General features: G+C 35.9%; 1 protein-coding gene across 3 annotated transcripts in view; it reads left to right on the top strand.

Moving 5' to 3' along the window:
- Positions 1-1,101: 1,101 nt before the first annotated feature.
- The window catches only part of LOC150101067 (uncharacterized), a 69,551-nt gene continuing 56,685 nt past the window's right edge, over positions 1,102-13,967 (top strand). For 2 of the 3 annotated variants that reach the window (XM_090401258.1, XM_090401259.1), the window contains exon 1: positions 1,102-1,312. In XM_090401258.1, the coding sequence (XP_090257384.1) occupies positions 1,165-1,312 (148 nt within the window). In that variant the 5' untranslated portion in view covers positions 1,102-1,164. Of the gene's footprint in view, positions 1,313-2,076; positions 2,174-13,967 lie in introns of those variants that run through there. The other variant, XM_090401260.1, reaches the window with a different exon arrangement.

Below are 13,967 nucleotides of genomic sequence, written 5' to 3'. Positions count from 1 at the left end.
GAATACCGATTATGAAGACAGACTGAGAATTTGTAGACTGCAGACACTAGCAAACAGGAGAAAGGGGGTGATATGATCGAGACTTACAAGCTTCTAAAAGGGTCATACAGGATTTCAGTTTATGGAGGGTGAAGAAAGGACGAGAGGGCATCCTTGGACGCTGAGAATAAAGGCCGCCAAGAAGGATGTGGGGGCTAGATTTTTCTCTCACAGGGTGATGCATGATTGGAATGGATTGCCATTAGATGTTGTGAGTGCACGCAGTGTGAATGAATTCAATAATAAGTATGATAGCTGGTGTGTCTCAGTGGCGCACCCAGGGAAGGGGCAAGGGGCCCTGTCCCCCCAAAAGAAAAAGGAAATAAACACTAGAAAATTTTCCAAAAATCTTTTCCTTTTTAAAATTGATTTTTTAAAATTTATGTTGTGTCTTCTATTTCTATACTATTTGTCATATATTGGCGATCACTGCAGATGCTGAGTCATAGGTCGTATGCAATTCGTAGTGTGTATTCGTAAATCGTCTACTCAACTTGCCCCCCCCCCCCTCAAAGATCAAATCCTGAGTGCGCCACTGGTGTGTGTACTATGTGGCCTCCCTCGATGAGTCTCTGACTCCTTGGAGGTCTCTCTTAATAATAATAATAATAATAATAATAATAATTAAATCTTTTTTCGGCCGATTCTCGAGTCTCATCTTTCTCTTGAATTCTTGGTTCAGTCATAGCTCGAGCCTATTATTACTGAAGGCTAATTTTAGAAAGTTAGCTAAGAATAAAGAATCTTACCTGCTCCCTTTAGAGAATAAAATGCGTTAAAGGATTTATTTTGTTTTATTATCTTCCCCCTATACATTCTTGTATGACATGTCTTGGATAATCGAAACTTCTAATTTAGGTTGTTAACCCGTCAATTTTGGGCTATACAACAACATTAGAAATCTTAGATGCCTTCAGAGTCATCTGGCGGGTATCTTAATTTTTTTCCCCCTTTAGTGCCAACAATATCCATCCATCCATCCATCCTTCCATGTTATCCTTGTGTGTTGTCTTAAAGTGTATATTTAAAAAAGAAAAAAAACAAGCGAATAAATAAAAGACATTGTCGTTAGAATCGCGTTGTCGTAACATATCTGATATTTGTTTTAACAGAGTAGATTTACCGATGATAGAAGTACTTGGAATTAAAGAGAGAGAGACTATTGGAGATATGAATGATGTTAAAACAGAACCACCAAGTGATCAGCTGATAATCGCTAAAGAGGAACCAAAAGAAGCAGCTGATTGTATCGCATCCGTAGCGAATGGCATAGGTAATCAGTGTTAAATGCCAGTGCTCACTGCATTATAAAGCACGTTTTTAGCGGAAACTTGTGTTATTTATATGTTGACATTTTTTTTTTAAATTTAGAAATAACATTTGACGAATTGTTTTACATAAATTAATGAGCTAACAGCTTTACATAAAATTTATCACACCAATATTCTTTCACTAATATTTTGTGTGGCTGCTAGACACTTTTGTTTTAATTATCGAAATATAAACATTAGATATAACAAAATAAAAACATTGTTTATTTAAGAATAATCCAGATAGCTGAGATAATTTTTATTTAAGCATGTTAATAACTAAGTGAGGAAATATTACTTATTTGAATTCTGAGACAATGAAACATTATTTATAAAATTACCTCCATTTATTCTCATAGACATAAAACTTGTTGTTTTGAATTATTATCGCTGTTGTGATTTCATTCCTATGGCGTTCTCAGATTCATTGTAGGAGATTTCCTCTGAACTTACATGTATCTATTAAGCCTAACATTAAATGAATTCAGCTATTCAGATTGCATATTCCAATTTCTTGTGCTTGCAAACATAGCACTTTTAGCTATTCAGCTGTTTCTGAAGACCAGAAAGGATAAATCATATTTGAAGACCAGAAGGATAGAAAACTTTCAGAATTTTAATGTTTTAAACTACTGTTTTATTCACTTATGATACAAGTTATTCCTCTTTCCATCGATATAGCATAACATATATAAATATTTATGTAATGTTGGAAAAAAAGTTATCCATGCATGAACTAGATCGAGAGTTATGTGTTTAAATATAATTAAAAATTGTATACCAAAAGGAATTCACAAGCCACATCAATGCAATTATTTGATACAGTAAGTATCAAAGAAATGCTATTTTTCCAGAAAATAAATGATTGTATGTTCTATTTGAAATGTATAACAAAACTTGTTTAACTGGAGGATTGTGTGTCAGATATTTTCTTTAGCATAGCATCAGATTGCTACCCAATTTTGGATTTTAGAAGAGGAAAAGGCTACCAAATCAAAGCAGGAAAAATGGTCTCCCCCTCTTTGCATTTTGTGTTTTGTGGAACAAGGGGATAATGGACATTTGTTTTTCACTATTTCCTACTTTAATCAAAACAATTAATCTGTACAGTATAACTTATCTGCAAGTTATTTTTTCTCATCTGCTACTACAGAACTTATATTTGAAGTGGCATCACCAGCATAAGGTTATAGAGGACTAAGATGGCTGTGATGCAGACAGTTTTTTTTTAAAAAATATAAGTGGATGGCCTATATTTAAAATAAGTGCTTATTGTTTATTTTTTCTTGTTTTACAACAGTCTCAAGACTGCAAAAAAACTCCTGATGGTCACTGCTTATGAATAACTTACAGTAGGAAATGTAAAGATAAATTACATTCATTTCTAAGCAGGTTTTTTTAGTGAAAATATCAAAATACCAGTTCATTAAAATATTAAAATAGTATTTGATATCTGATAGTTTAATGCACATCATCAAAATTTGTTATTCTTGATTAATTTTTCTTTTTCAGTAGCTGTTAAATTCATATTTTATAATAGAGATAGTTAAGTTTGTTTGTTAGTACTTCAGTTAATTGCAGATTCCAACATGCAGTTTTGAAGATTACATATGTTCACTCCTCATTCTCATTGAACGAACTTTGCACTGCACAAATATTCTAGAATGTTCACTTCTGCCCCTTGAAATTCAGATCTCCAATTCTTCACTGGGATTCTGATAATTTTTACTGCTAGCAAAACTCAGCCTGTTTTATTTCGTGCAAAATGAACCTTTTCTTCTGGTCTTAGTTTTGACAACACTCAGATCTCTAGCCTAGACAAGATTCTTCTTCTGATGTCCAGTCTTTATGGACATAAGTATTACTCTCTCAGTATGTAGGAAATTAGATTTTCTCTTTTATCCCAGGTGTTGTTTATTTCTGAACATTAACTTTGTGCAAATCACAAATCTATCCAACCATTAATTACTGTTCTCACATTTGAAATAGTATCAATAGAATCTCCATAAAAATTCTTGGCTTGTGCAGAAAACAGCAGTTACATTTGATTAGTGACCAAGCCTTCACTAATTGACTCCACTCCTTTTCACATAGCCATTCAGTGTTTACTGCTTGCATTTTCTGGCATCATTTCTGTGATCACTATTCATCAGAATTGGTCATTGACTCTCCTCTAAAACTCTTAAGACATGTTGAATAGGCACCACTTCTTCACACTTAAATCACAAAGCAATTTTTTCTTCAGTTTCGTTATTTCCTCTACATGGAATAACACGGAAATAACAATCTATTAAATGTATTAGAGGAAATGTATTTCCTCTAATACATTTAATAGATAGAGTTATTCTGTTAAATTTTATCTATTAAACCTATATGTTAAACATCTGTCATAATAAATTAATTCACACACTTCTTCTAGCATTCACAAAACACCCCAGCAATATCCACTTTCCAATCACTCTCCTTGTTAAAAGCCTACTCACTCACTCACTTCCTTACCATACCTTTACAGAAAGGCTTTCATATCTTATTAAGTAAACTAGGGCAATGTCTAATAGTAGCAAAATCGTATCTCAACCATAAAAACACTGGTGTTTTTTGAATTTAGTGATGGAAAATTAGTGCTTGCCTAGAGGTTGCATACCCTTAACAACTTTAAGACAACAATCTTGCCTTAAAGCTTCAGGGATAGATTCTGTTTTTTCCCCTTCCCTTACTCTCCACTCTGAGTATAATCCCATGCATGTTAGTCCTGTAAATTCTCCTGACCAACTTAAACATCTCAATCACATCATCTCTTTTCTGCTTATCCACCAAATTTTGCAGTATAATTTTCTCATCCTCTCCTCTTAATTCCTTCGAGAGTTCTCATATTGCCTTGGTCTCTTATCCCTGGAACCTCATGAGCTTCCTCATCTAAATGGAAACCAGGTGACCAAATCTGTGATCAACAGTCCATGTGTGATTTGATCAGGACCATGTACTATTTCCTTATCTCTGCATGTCGGCATCCTCCTTATTAGAGGAACAATAGTACACTCTTCCATCTTTGCATGTTTCACCTGAACTCAGAGGCGTAGCTAGGGGAGGGCGGAGGTGGTGGTCCGCCCCGGCCTGCACTTTGAACCTTTTGGAACGGTTGCAGTTAATTCTAAAATACAGTCTCGAGAACTCAGTTCAAAATATTGTAATACTACTGCGAATTTTGCTCACAATTGCTGTAAGTGTTGCTAGTTGTGAGAGGAATTTTTCTAAATAAAATTGATTAAGAATTACCTACATTACTATGAAATAGACTTCGCGAATGTCATCAACGATTTTGCTAACAGAAAAGCAAGAAAAATAACATTTTAGGATGTTGAAATTAAAGTTTTACTTAAAAAATAAATATACCATTTTAATTTATTTCCCTATACGTTGTTTTGACTTTTTGTAGTATTTTGGTGTGTATTGAGAGGGGCGGCAAACTCGGGGACTGCCCTAGGCAACAAAAGCTTTAGCTACACCACTGCCTGAACTTCATGTATGTCACCCATTATCCCAGATCTTAAATATCATTTACATCTTGGAGCACAGGTTTGCAGTATAGTGTAGCACAAGCACACAGTTTTTATACATCTGTACTCCAAAATGCAAAGGTGTAGGGTTGTGGTTGTACATAACACCTGACACTTATAACATTAAAATGACAATCCCTCCCACTACTCATCTACTTAAACTAAAAGTTTATTTAAATCTTGATCAGCATGAATTGTAACTCTCTCCCAACTTTGCAATTTGAGAAAACAACTGGATGTCTAAACGATCATCATCAGTGCAAATGAATAAATAATTGAGAATTCATAAACAACAATGTAAGCATACGTGTGTAGAGGCTTAAGTGCTGTGAGGACATCATGTTGGAGGCTTAATGGATTTTTTACAACACTCAAAAAGAATTAAAATAGAATTTAATACTTCCTATATTTCGTCCTAGTCACTAGGACATATACGGGGATTACAAAAACAATTAATGTAACATATACACAAATAACAAACAATACTAAGCCCAACCACGTGGGTGACACTAAAGTCCTATCTAGGTGATAGTACCTAGATAGTATATGTTACATTAATTGTTTTTGTAATCCCCGTAGATGTCCTAGTGACTAGGACGAAATATAGGAAGTATTAAATTCTATTTTAATTCTTTTTGAGTGTTGTAAAAAATCCATTAAGCCTCCAACAATGTAAGCACATGGAGAATAGTATCTTTCTCTGTCTATACAGAGAAAGATGCTATTCTCCATGTGCTTTCAAGAGGTCTTGATTAAAAACTATAGTATTAGAATCCTATACACATGCACATTCATGCACACATACATATATATATACACTCACGTACACATATATGTAAATATACATACAGTTACACCCCGAGTTACATAAGTAATGCGTTCCGTAAACCTTTACATAACTCGAATTTTATGTAAGTCGAATTTGTAAATTACATACATACAATAAAATGTTCAATGGCTACTCATACCGCTGTCTTACATGAATTTTTTTGCCATTAATCGGATATTTTCTATTTTTAATATTTTTCATTTTTGGGTGATTAAAAAAAATTCAATTATAAAAAAATTTATCAATTGTATTTGAATAATATATAAATAATATATATACTGTAAATATGAAAGTAAGAAAAATACATAATATAAAAGAATATAAAAACAAACTGAAATATTCACTTTTCAAATAAAAAAAGTCTTGTGATCGCTACGTTGGCTGTTCTAAGAAATGCTGTTCTCCGGGAAGTTTTACCCCTTTCGATGTTGAAGGCTGAGGGTAGTCAGGGTTGTCTGAGTTCTCATCATGACTTTATTGTGAACGGCATCTTACAAGCATGTCTAGAGCAGATTGTGTGGTCACACGCTTCTTGTCCTCGTAGATGGCCTTGTAGCTAGACATATCAGAATAGATATGGGAGCTAACATTTTCGAACTGCCCAGTGTTCAGACCCATCGATTCTAATTTTGCTAACACGTATCTATTAAGTTAAAAATCATAAAACCTCGGCTAGTCCCTTCGTTGTAAATTTCTTTATGTCTGGCGGTTCAATCGGCTTAGTATTTTCTTCGGAATGCCTCCAACTGAATAAGTTCATCATTAGTTAACTCTTCATCGTGACTCAAAAGAAGCTTAATGTCCACTTCCAGCTCTAATTGCTGTGCCAGTTGCACGCACGCACACACACACACACACACACACACACACACACACACACACACACACACACACACACACATATACCTGCTGCAATTCTTGTGTCAATTCGGCACCCGTATCAGTCATTGTTTGTTCATATGGTCCCTAGGGAGTGGAAGTTAGGCAAAGTGGTTCCTTTGCATAAGGGTGGCTCTAAAACTGCAGTATTGAATTACAGACCAATCACCATCTCAGGAGTAGTGGTAAAAGTATTGGAAAAGTTGGTTAAAGACAAAATTCAAGAATGGGTGGATCAGGATATGATACTCTATAGAGGCCAACATGGTTTTGTTAAAGGTAGATCCTGCCTTAGCAATCTATTAACTATCCATAATAGAATAACATCAGAGTTGGACAAAGGAACTGGCTACACAGTGGTACTTCTGGATTTTGCTAAGGCTTTTGACAGGATACCCCATAGAACACTGTTACGCAAATTGGAGCAGATGGGAATGGATATTAAATTGGTGATATGGATAGGAGAATGGCTCAGGGAGAGATACCATAAGGTGGTGTATGGAGGAGCCGAGTCCAGAATGAGGCAGGTGACCAGTGGTGTGCCTCAGGGCTCTGTGCTTGGGCCAATGTTGTTTAATTTGTATATAAATGATATAGGAAACGGCTTAAAGGGAGATATTCAGTTGTTTGCTGATGATGCAAAGTTGTGTAGTGCAATAAAAAATCAAACTGATGTTGAAAGTTTGCAGGAGGATTTAAATAAGCTGGTAAAATGGGCAAAAGAAAATGGATGTCAGTTCAATGTGGAAAAGTGTAAAGTCTTGCATTTTGGGATTAAAAGATTACCAGCTGTGTACTACATAGATGGAAAGGTACTCCAAGAGATTGATGAGGCTAGGGACTTAGGGGATTGGTAGATAAGGAGATGAAGTTCAGAGGGCACATTGCTAAGGTGTCCAAGATTGCACATAGGATTACTTGGTTGTTGAGGAACACACTGACATCCAGAGATAAAGAGGTTATTATTCCCCTTTATAAAGCATTGATACTTCCACATTTGGATTACTGTGCTCAGGTCTGGTCACCTGGATTCCTTGGAGATGAGGAGGCTGTGGAGAGGGTTCAGAGAAGAGTGACCAAGTTGGTGAGTGATATAAAAAATGTTCCCTACGTTGATAGATTGAGAGCTTGTGGATTGCAGAGATTGGTTGATAGGCGAAGAAGAGGGGATATGATAGAAACATTCAAATTACTAAAAGGTTTTTATAGGATTGATGCAGGGGAAATGTTTCAGCTGTGTGATAGTGATGGAAGAACAAGAGGTCATCTCTGGAAATTAAAGAAGAGTGTGGTTAACAAAGGTGTCAGAACAAGGTTTTTTGCCTGGAGGGTGGTGAATGAGTGGAATTCATTGCCTGACTTTGTTGTGAGCTCTTCATCTGTAAATGAATTCAAGAAGAGATATGACAGATATTGTTTTGCTAGCTTGGGTCTCCCGCGATGAGTCTACTGACTCCATGGAGATACCCGTAATAATAATAATAATAATAATTGTCTGCTTGATTTCATCCTAAGCCACCCTGATGTTTTTGATAGCGTTAAGGATATTATAGTTCTTCCAGAAATCACATAGAGTAATGCCTTTATCACTATCAATGGCCTTGATTGCTTGGGAAAACATACACAGCAGATAGTGAGCTTTAAAGGTCGCAATAATGCCATGATCCATAGGTTGCAATAGTGAGGTAGTTCTAGGAGGAAGGTAAACAACTTTTACATCAGGATGAAAGTCATCCAACTCTTCTGGGTGACCGCAGACATTGTCCAGAAGGAGAAGCACTTTAAATGGGATTCCTTTCTCAGCACAATATTCCTTCACCTGGTGAACAAAGTAGTTATTGAACAGTCTCCGAACAGCGCATGTGTAACTTTGGTGTTGGATTTCCAGATTACAGGCAGCATACTCACATCAATGTTCTTAGAGGCGCAGTCTCTGGGAATGGTACACTGTAAATAGTTTGAGTTTTAATTCCCCTGAAATGTTGCCACCAATCATAACAGTGATCCGATTTGGTCAAAGACACACCTGCGAAAAGCCACAAATGTGTTCATACGCACTAGTAGATTTATTACGTTACTGCGAATTTACGTAAGTTGCATGTTACGTAACTCGGGGTGTAACTGTATATCAAAAGAATGTGACTTTTCATCTTTTGTGATACCACTCCTCTATGCATAATCTGCTGATACCTATCTAATAGCCAATCAGCTATCCCACTCAATAGTCTGTTATATCTAATTCCATCTGTTTCAATTTAGTCTCCATGGAGGCTAAGTTGAATGTGTGCTTTTCATGTGGTAGTCTATCAAATGCCTTTTGAAAAATCCAAGTACAGCAATCCCTCGATTAATGCATTTTCAATTAGTGTGTCATTTTTTTTTTCTATGCTAAAATTAGATTAGTGCACCTCTAAAATGTGCCTATATACATCTTAAAAATAAATGTTACAGATTTTAAAAATTTTCTATCTATACAGTTTTATGGCTAACTATTTTAAAAAATCACTCACCTGGATAAAATAATTTAGTTACAGTTTTAAAACAAGTTTTTTTAATGGCATACTCTATTTCCATGTACACTATGTTCCGAATTTTCCGCCAAAATTTATGTTGTCTGCTAATAACATAGCATTTTGATGATCATAACTCGTCCCTCCTTTGCAATTGTTTTCTTTACTTTTTTTATTTTTAAGTATTTTCCCAACCTTTCATCATGAGTAAAAGAATTAGTGAGCAAAAAAGTGGAAGTGTGAAAATGATTCGAGAAGTAATCTCATTGGAAGAATAACTTGAAATAATAAAGAAAAACGAACGAGTCCAGAGCAAAGATGGGGTAAGAACACAAAAATGTGTTGTTGTTGAGTCCATTGAAGAGCTACTAGATATACAAAAATGGGTGAATCAACTATAAGAGCAATTTTAAGCAAAGTTGCTGAATACAAAGAGAAAGGTAAGGCTGCTTCAAGTTCACCATGCATGCACTCAAAATCAAAGTACTATAATGATTGAATTAGAGAGACTTCTTTCTACATGGATCGAAAATTGAAACCAAAAACAGATCCTGCTAGCAGCACTGACCTTATTAAATCAAAAGCATTAATTCCCTTTGCAACCTTGAAAGAAAGGGCTATTAGTGATGGAAAAGAAAAATTCCACATTAGTCTTTGTGATTTGAGTGTTTCAAAAAGAGAAATAGCCTACATAATGTTCTAACCACAGGCAAAACTGCAAGTGCAGATAAAGAGGTGGCCACAAATTTTCCAGAGATTTTGAAGAAAATTATGGAAGAAGGGGCTATTGTGACCAACAAATATTTAATGTCAATGAAACCAGCCCTTTTTTGGAAGCGAATGCCTTCCAAGACTTTTCTGGCAAAATAAGAGAAATCTCAGCATAGTTATAAAGTCAAAGTCGAATAAAATTACTGCTAGCAATATTAAAAACCTTTAAAATCATTTGCATCATGTGGAAGAATGTGCAAATGATTTTAGAAGCTTTTCAAATGAATCTAAGTCAATTAAATCTCATTCTGAGAAATGCGTGGATAGACTTATGTGTTCGTCAGATATGTTGTAATAGATTTAACAGTATTGATATGAACACAGATGGATAAGAAAATAACTATTTATTAACTTAAAAGCTAATATTTCGCTGGTATTATATCCAGTATCTTCAGAGCACACAACACAAAGTTTGTTACAAATGCAAAACACCCACAATCCAGTGTAACAGTGGGGCTAGTATAAGTAATTGCAGCGTGCAACACAAGACTAAAACTTTGAAAAAGCTTTAGTCTTGTGTTCAAAGTAGTTAAAAGTTTCAAAACTTTAAACTACTTTTTTTATTTATTTATTTTTTTAATTTTTTATTTTTAACCTAGATGGTGCCCTATTAGGACTTTAATCTTGTGTCGAACACTGCAATTACTTATACTAGCCCCACTGTTACACCGGATTGTGGTTGTATTGCATTTGTAACAAACTTTGTGTTGTGTGCTCTGAAGATGCTGGATATAATACCAGTGAAATATTAGCTTTTAAGTTAATAGATAGTTATTTTCTTATCTATCTCATTCTGAGAAATTGAGTGATTCCGACCTGCTAAATTTAGATGTGCGGGGAAAAATCCTGAAGAATATGAAGAAAATTTAATCACTGACAAGCCCAAAGAGATTTCACAGAAACAATTTGAAAATATTTTTCGTACGGTCGAAAATTTTAAGCAGCAATGCTTAGAGACTGATCCTGATGAAGAGAGGAGTAAAATTTGCAGGAGTAGTAGGAGAGACAATAGAGCCATATCCCGGTTGTATGAAAAAAAGAAACAGAATACCCTGCCAAACTATTAGCTCAGTTCTTTGCTAAGAAGTAGAATAATAAATTTGTATTCTGAATATGTTTTATTGTCTTTCAGCTTCATGGTTTTCCTTTAACTAGGCCCTGAGATATAACCTAATTCTTTTATTTAAAAAAAATTAAGGGTCAAAAAAGAAATTTGAGGAACAAATTATACTTTTTCCCATAGGTTATTATATTTGATTAGTGTGTTTTCTATTAATGCGCCTAAAGAACACATTAGGCGCATTAATTGAGGGATCACTGTATACCACTGTAATTGCATCTCCTTTATCCAGTGAATTTGTCACCTTGTTGTAATATGCAAGCAGATTGCTAAAGCATGACCCCCCCCCTCCATTCTAACAAACCCATGCTGACCCCTCATGAAGAATACTGCTAATATACAATCCATTTCTGAACCCTAATTGTCACCAATTCCTCTAACACCTTAACAACTCCAGACACACACAGATTGGAGTTAAGACTATAAATTTTTTATTTATTTAAGACTATAAATTATATAGACACACACTATATAATTTATAGTCTTAAATCCCCCCCCCCTCCCTTCCTCTTTGTGAAGTAGAACAATTTTTCCCTACTTCCATTCCTGTGGAACTCGCCCTGTTGCAAGACTCGTGTTAAACAGGTGTGCCAAAGTTGCCATTAATTCCTTAGAGCATTCCTTCAAGACATGCGGTGATATATTGTCACGTCCTAATGACTTCTTAACATCAAGTTTACTTAATTCCTCATATACTTCCTACTTATTCACCATGAGTCCCTCCTCCACACTATCCTCTAACTGAATAATACCTCAAGTTGAATAATCTTAACTAGATTTGTGGAATAACAAACTCTATTCTAATTATATATTTGGTTTTATCCTTTATCCAAGTGTAAGCAAACAAAGTTTGCATCTTCAGGACTGGGGCAACTCGTGGTAAAGGTGGTATAAGTTCTCATCACTTGCCTTAGTATCCCTTTATTGAGGTCTAATCAGTGGGAGCCAGACCCAGAGGTGATGATATTAAGCAGAACGTTGCTGATTTGACGTGTGAAGCATAAAAGCTTTTCATATTCCCCTTTGTCTGAGGGGGAGTTCTTTTAGTGGAGAGTTATTGAGCATTAAGCTTGCACTGGAAGGGCAGTGAGATTAGCTGTGTTCAGCTGAACATAGAATTGACTTGGATCTTTTGTGTTTATAGAATTCTGCTTCATTGTAGTCTGAAGCTTGCTTGATCAGCTGATTTGGATGATTGTTTGTCTTGGTGAAGAACTTTTCTGCTAGGTCATGGAGAAGGGATGTGATGTAGGGATTGTTGACTTCTCTGTGAATCAGGGAGTTTCTAATGAACCATGGGGCATCCAGAATCATTCTCAAACATTTGTTCTGTATTCTCTGCAGCTTTTGAATATTTGTATTCGAGGTGTGGCTCCATGCAGGAGATGCGTAAGTGATGACTGGACATATTACCATCTTGTATATGAGTAGTTTGTTCCGGGTATCCAGTTTACTTCTTCTGTTGATCATGGGGTAGAGCTGCGCGATTGCTTTGGATGTGTTTTATATGATTGGTGAATTGGAGTTTTTTTTCAAGCATGACACCGAGGTATTTGACTTCACTCTGCCATGGGATCTTGACATTCACACCTAGCAGGTGTATATCTTCCTTAATCTGAAACTTCTTTTTGATGAACAGGATGGCTGAACTCTTCAGTGGATTTGCTTGGATCCTCCAGCCCATCAGCCATTTTTCCAATGTATGAATACTGTTTTGGAGTCTTTTAATAGCTAGATTGGGACTGAGCGATCTTGCTAATAAAGCAGTATCACATATAATACTGTGATTGTTGAACTTGGATTTTGAGGAATATCAGCTATGTAGATAGAAAACAGCAGGGGAGCCAGAAGAGAACCCTGCGGCACACCTGCCAGGATCTTGCATCTGGTTGATACGGTTCATTTATTTTTACTTTGCATGAATCTGTCTTTAAGGTAACTATCTATGATTTTTATTAGATTAGTTGGCATGTTAAATTTGATGAGTTTGTAGAGAAGACCCTGATGCCACACCTTATCAAAGGCCTTCGCAGCATCTATAAAGACTGCAGCAGTGTGGAGATTCCAGTTGAAACCTGTAGTGATAAATTCAACCAGTCGGCGTATCTGATGTGTGGTGCTATGGGTTTTTTCTGAATCCGAACTGCTCATTAAGGATAATACCTAGTTTATCTGGTGCTGATTGAAACCTTGTAAGGATGACTTTTTCTGCAACCTTACCCAAGCTAGACAGTAGACTGATAGGTCTGTAGCTTTCGGGGAGCTGAAGGTTTTTTTCAATCCTTTTGATTGGCATGATGCCGTTTTCCATGGGAAAATATAAGGGAAAATATTTGAATCTGAGGATAGCATTGATAAGATTGACTAGGTGCACAATGGCTTTTCTGGGGAGTAATTTGATTGTTCTGTTTGTGATTCCATCTGGACCTGGAGCCTTGTTGTTGTTGTTCAAATGGGTTATGATATTCATAACTTCTGCTGGAGAGGTGGGTGTGATGGGTTCTGCATTCTCCTTTTGTTGTGTTATGATCTGCTTGACTCTGCGGTGAATCTTGTAGATTAGATTGATATTTAAATTCTCGTAAGAGGGGTTACATCGAGTTTCCAAATTGTCAACCAAAGCTTCTGCTTTTTCTTGGTCAGTGTGAGCTGCTCCTTTCTTGGTCTGAATTGGGGGTATGAGTTGCCTTTTAATGCAGAGGGTTCTCAAGAATTTCCAGATGGAGTTATCCTCTGGGTTCAGATTGTTCAGTTTGGTTTCCCATTCTTGATTTCGATGTTTTTGTAGAGCTTCCTGGACTTGTCTATTTAAATTATTCAGAGTTGGTTTAATCTTGTGGGGCTTTTGTGTTATGGTACCGCTTTCTGACTCAGGGATCCAACTACTGGAGTGAAAAACTGTGGTTTGTGTGACTGAAGTTAGTGCTTTTTTAATTTGGTAAGTGAGGTTGT

This window comes from Typopeltis vanoorti, chromosome 12 (assembly GCF_054136105.1).
Source record: "Typopeltis vanoorti isolate ZY-2024b chromosome 12, IOZ_Tvanoo_1.0, whole genome shotgun sequence".
Taxonomy (NCBI): Eukaryota; Metazoa; Arthropoda; class Arachnida; order Uropygi; family Thelyphonidae; genus Typopeltis; species Typopeltis vanoorti.
Note: the sequence above shows the minus strand (reverse complement) of the source record. Positions and strands in the feature narration are given on the sequence as shown.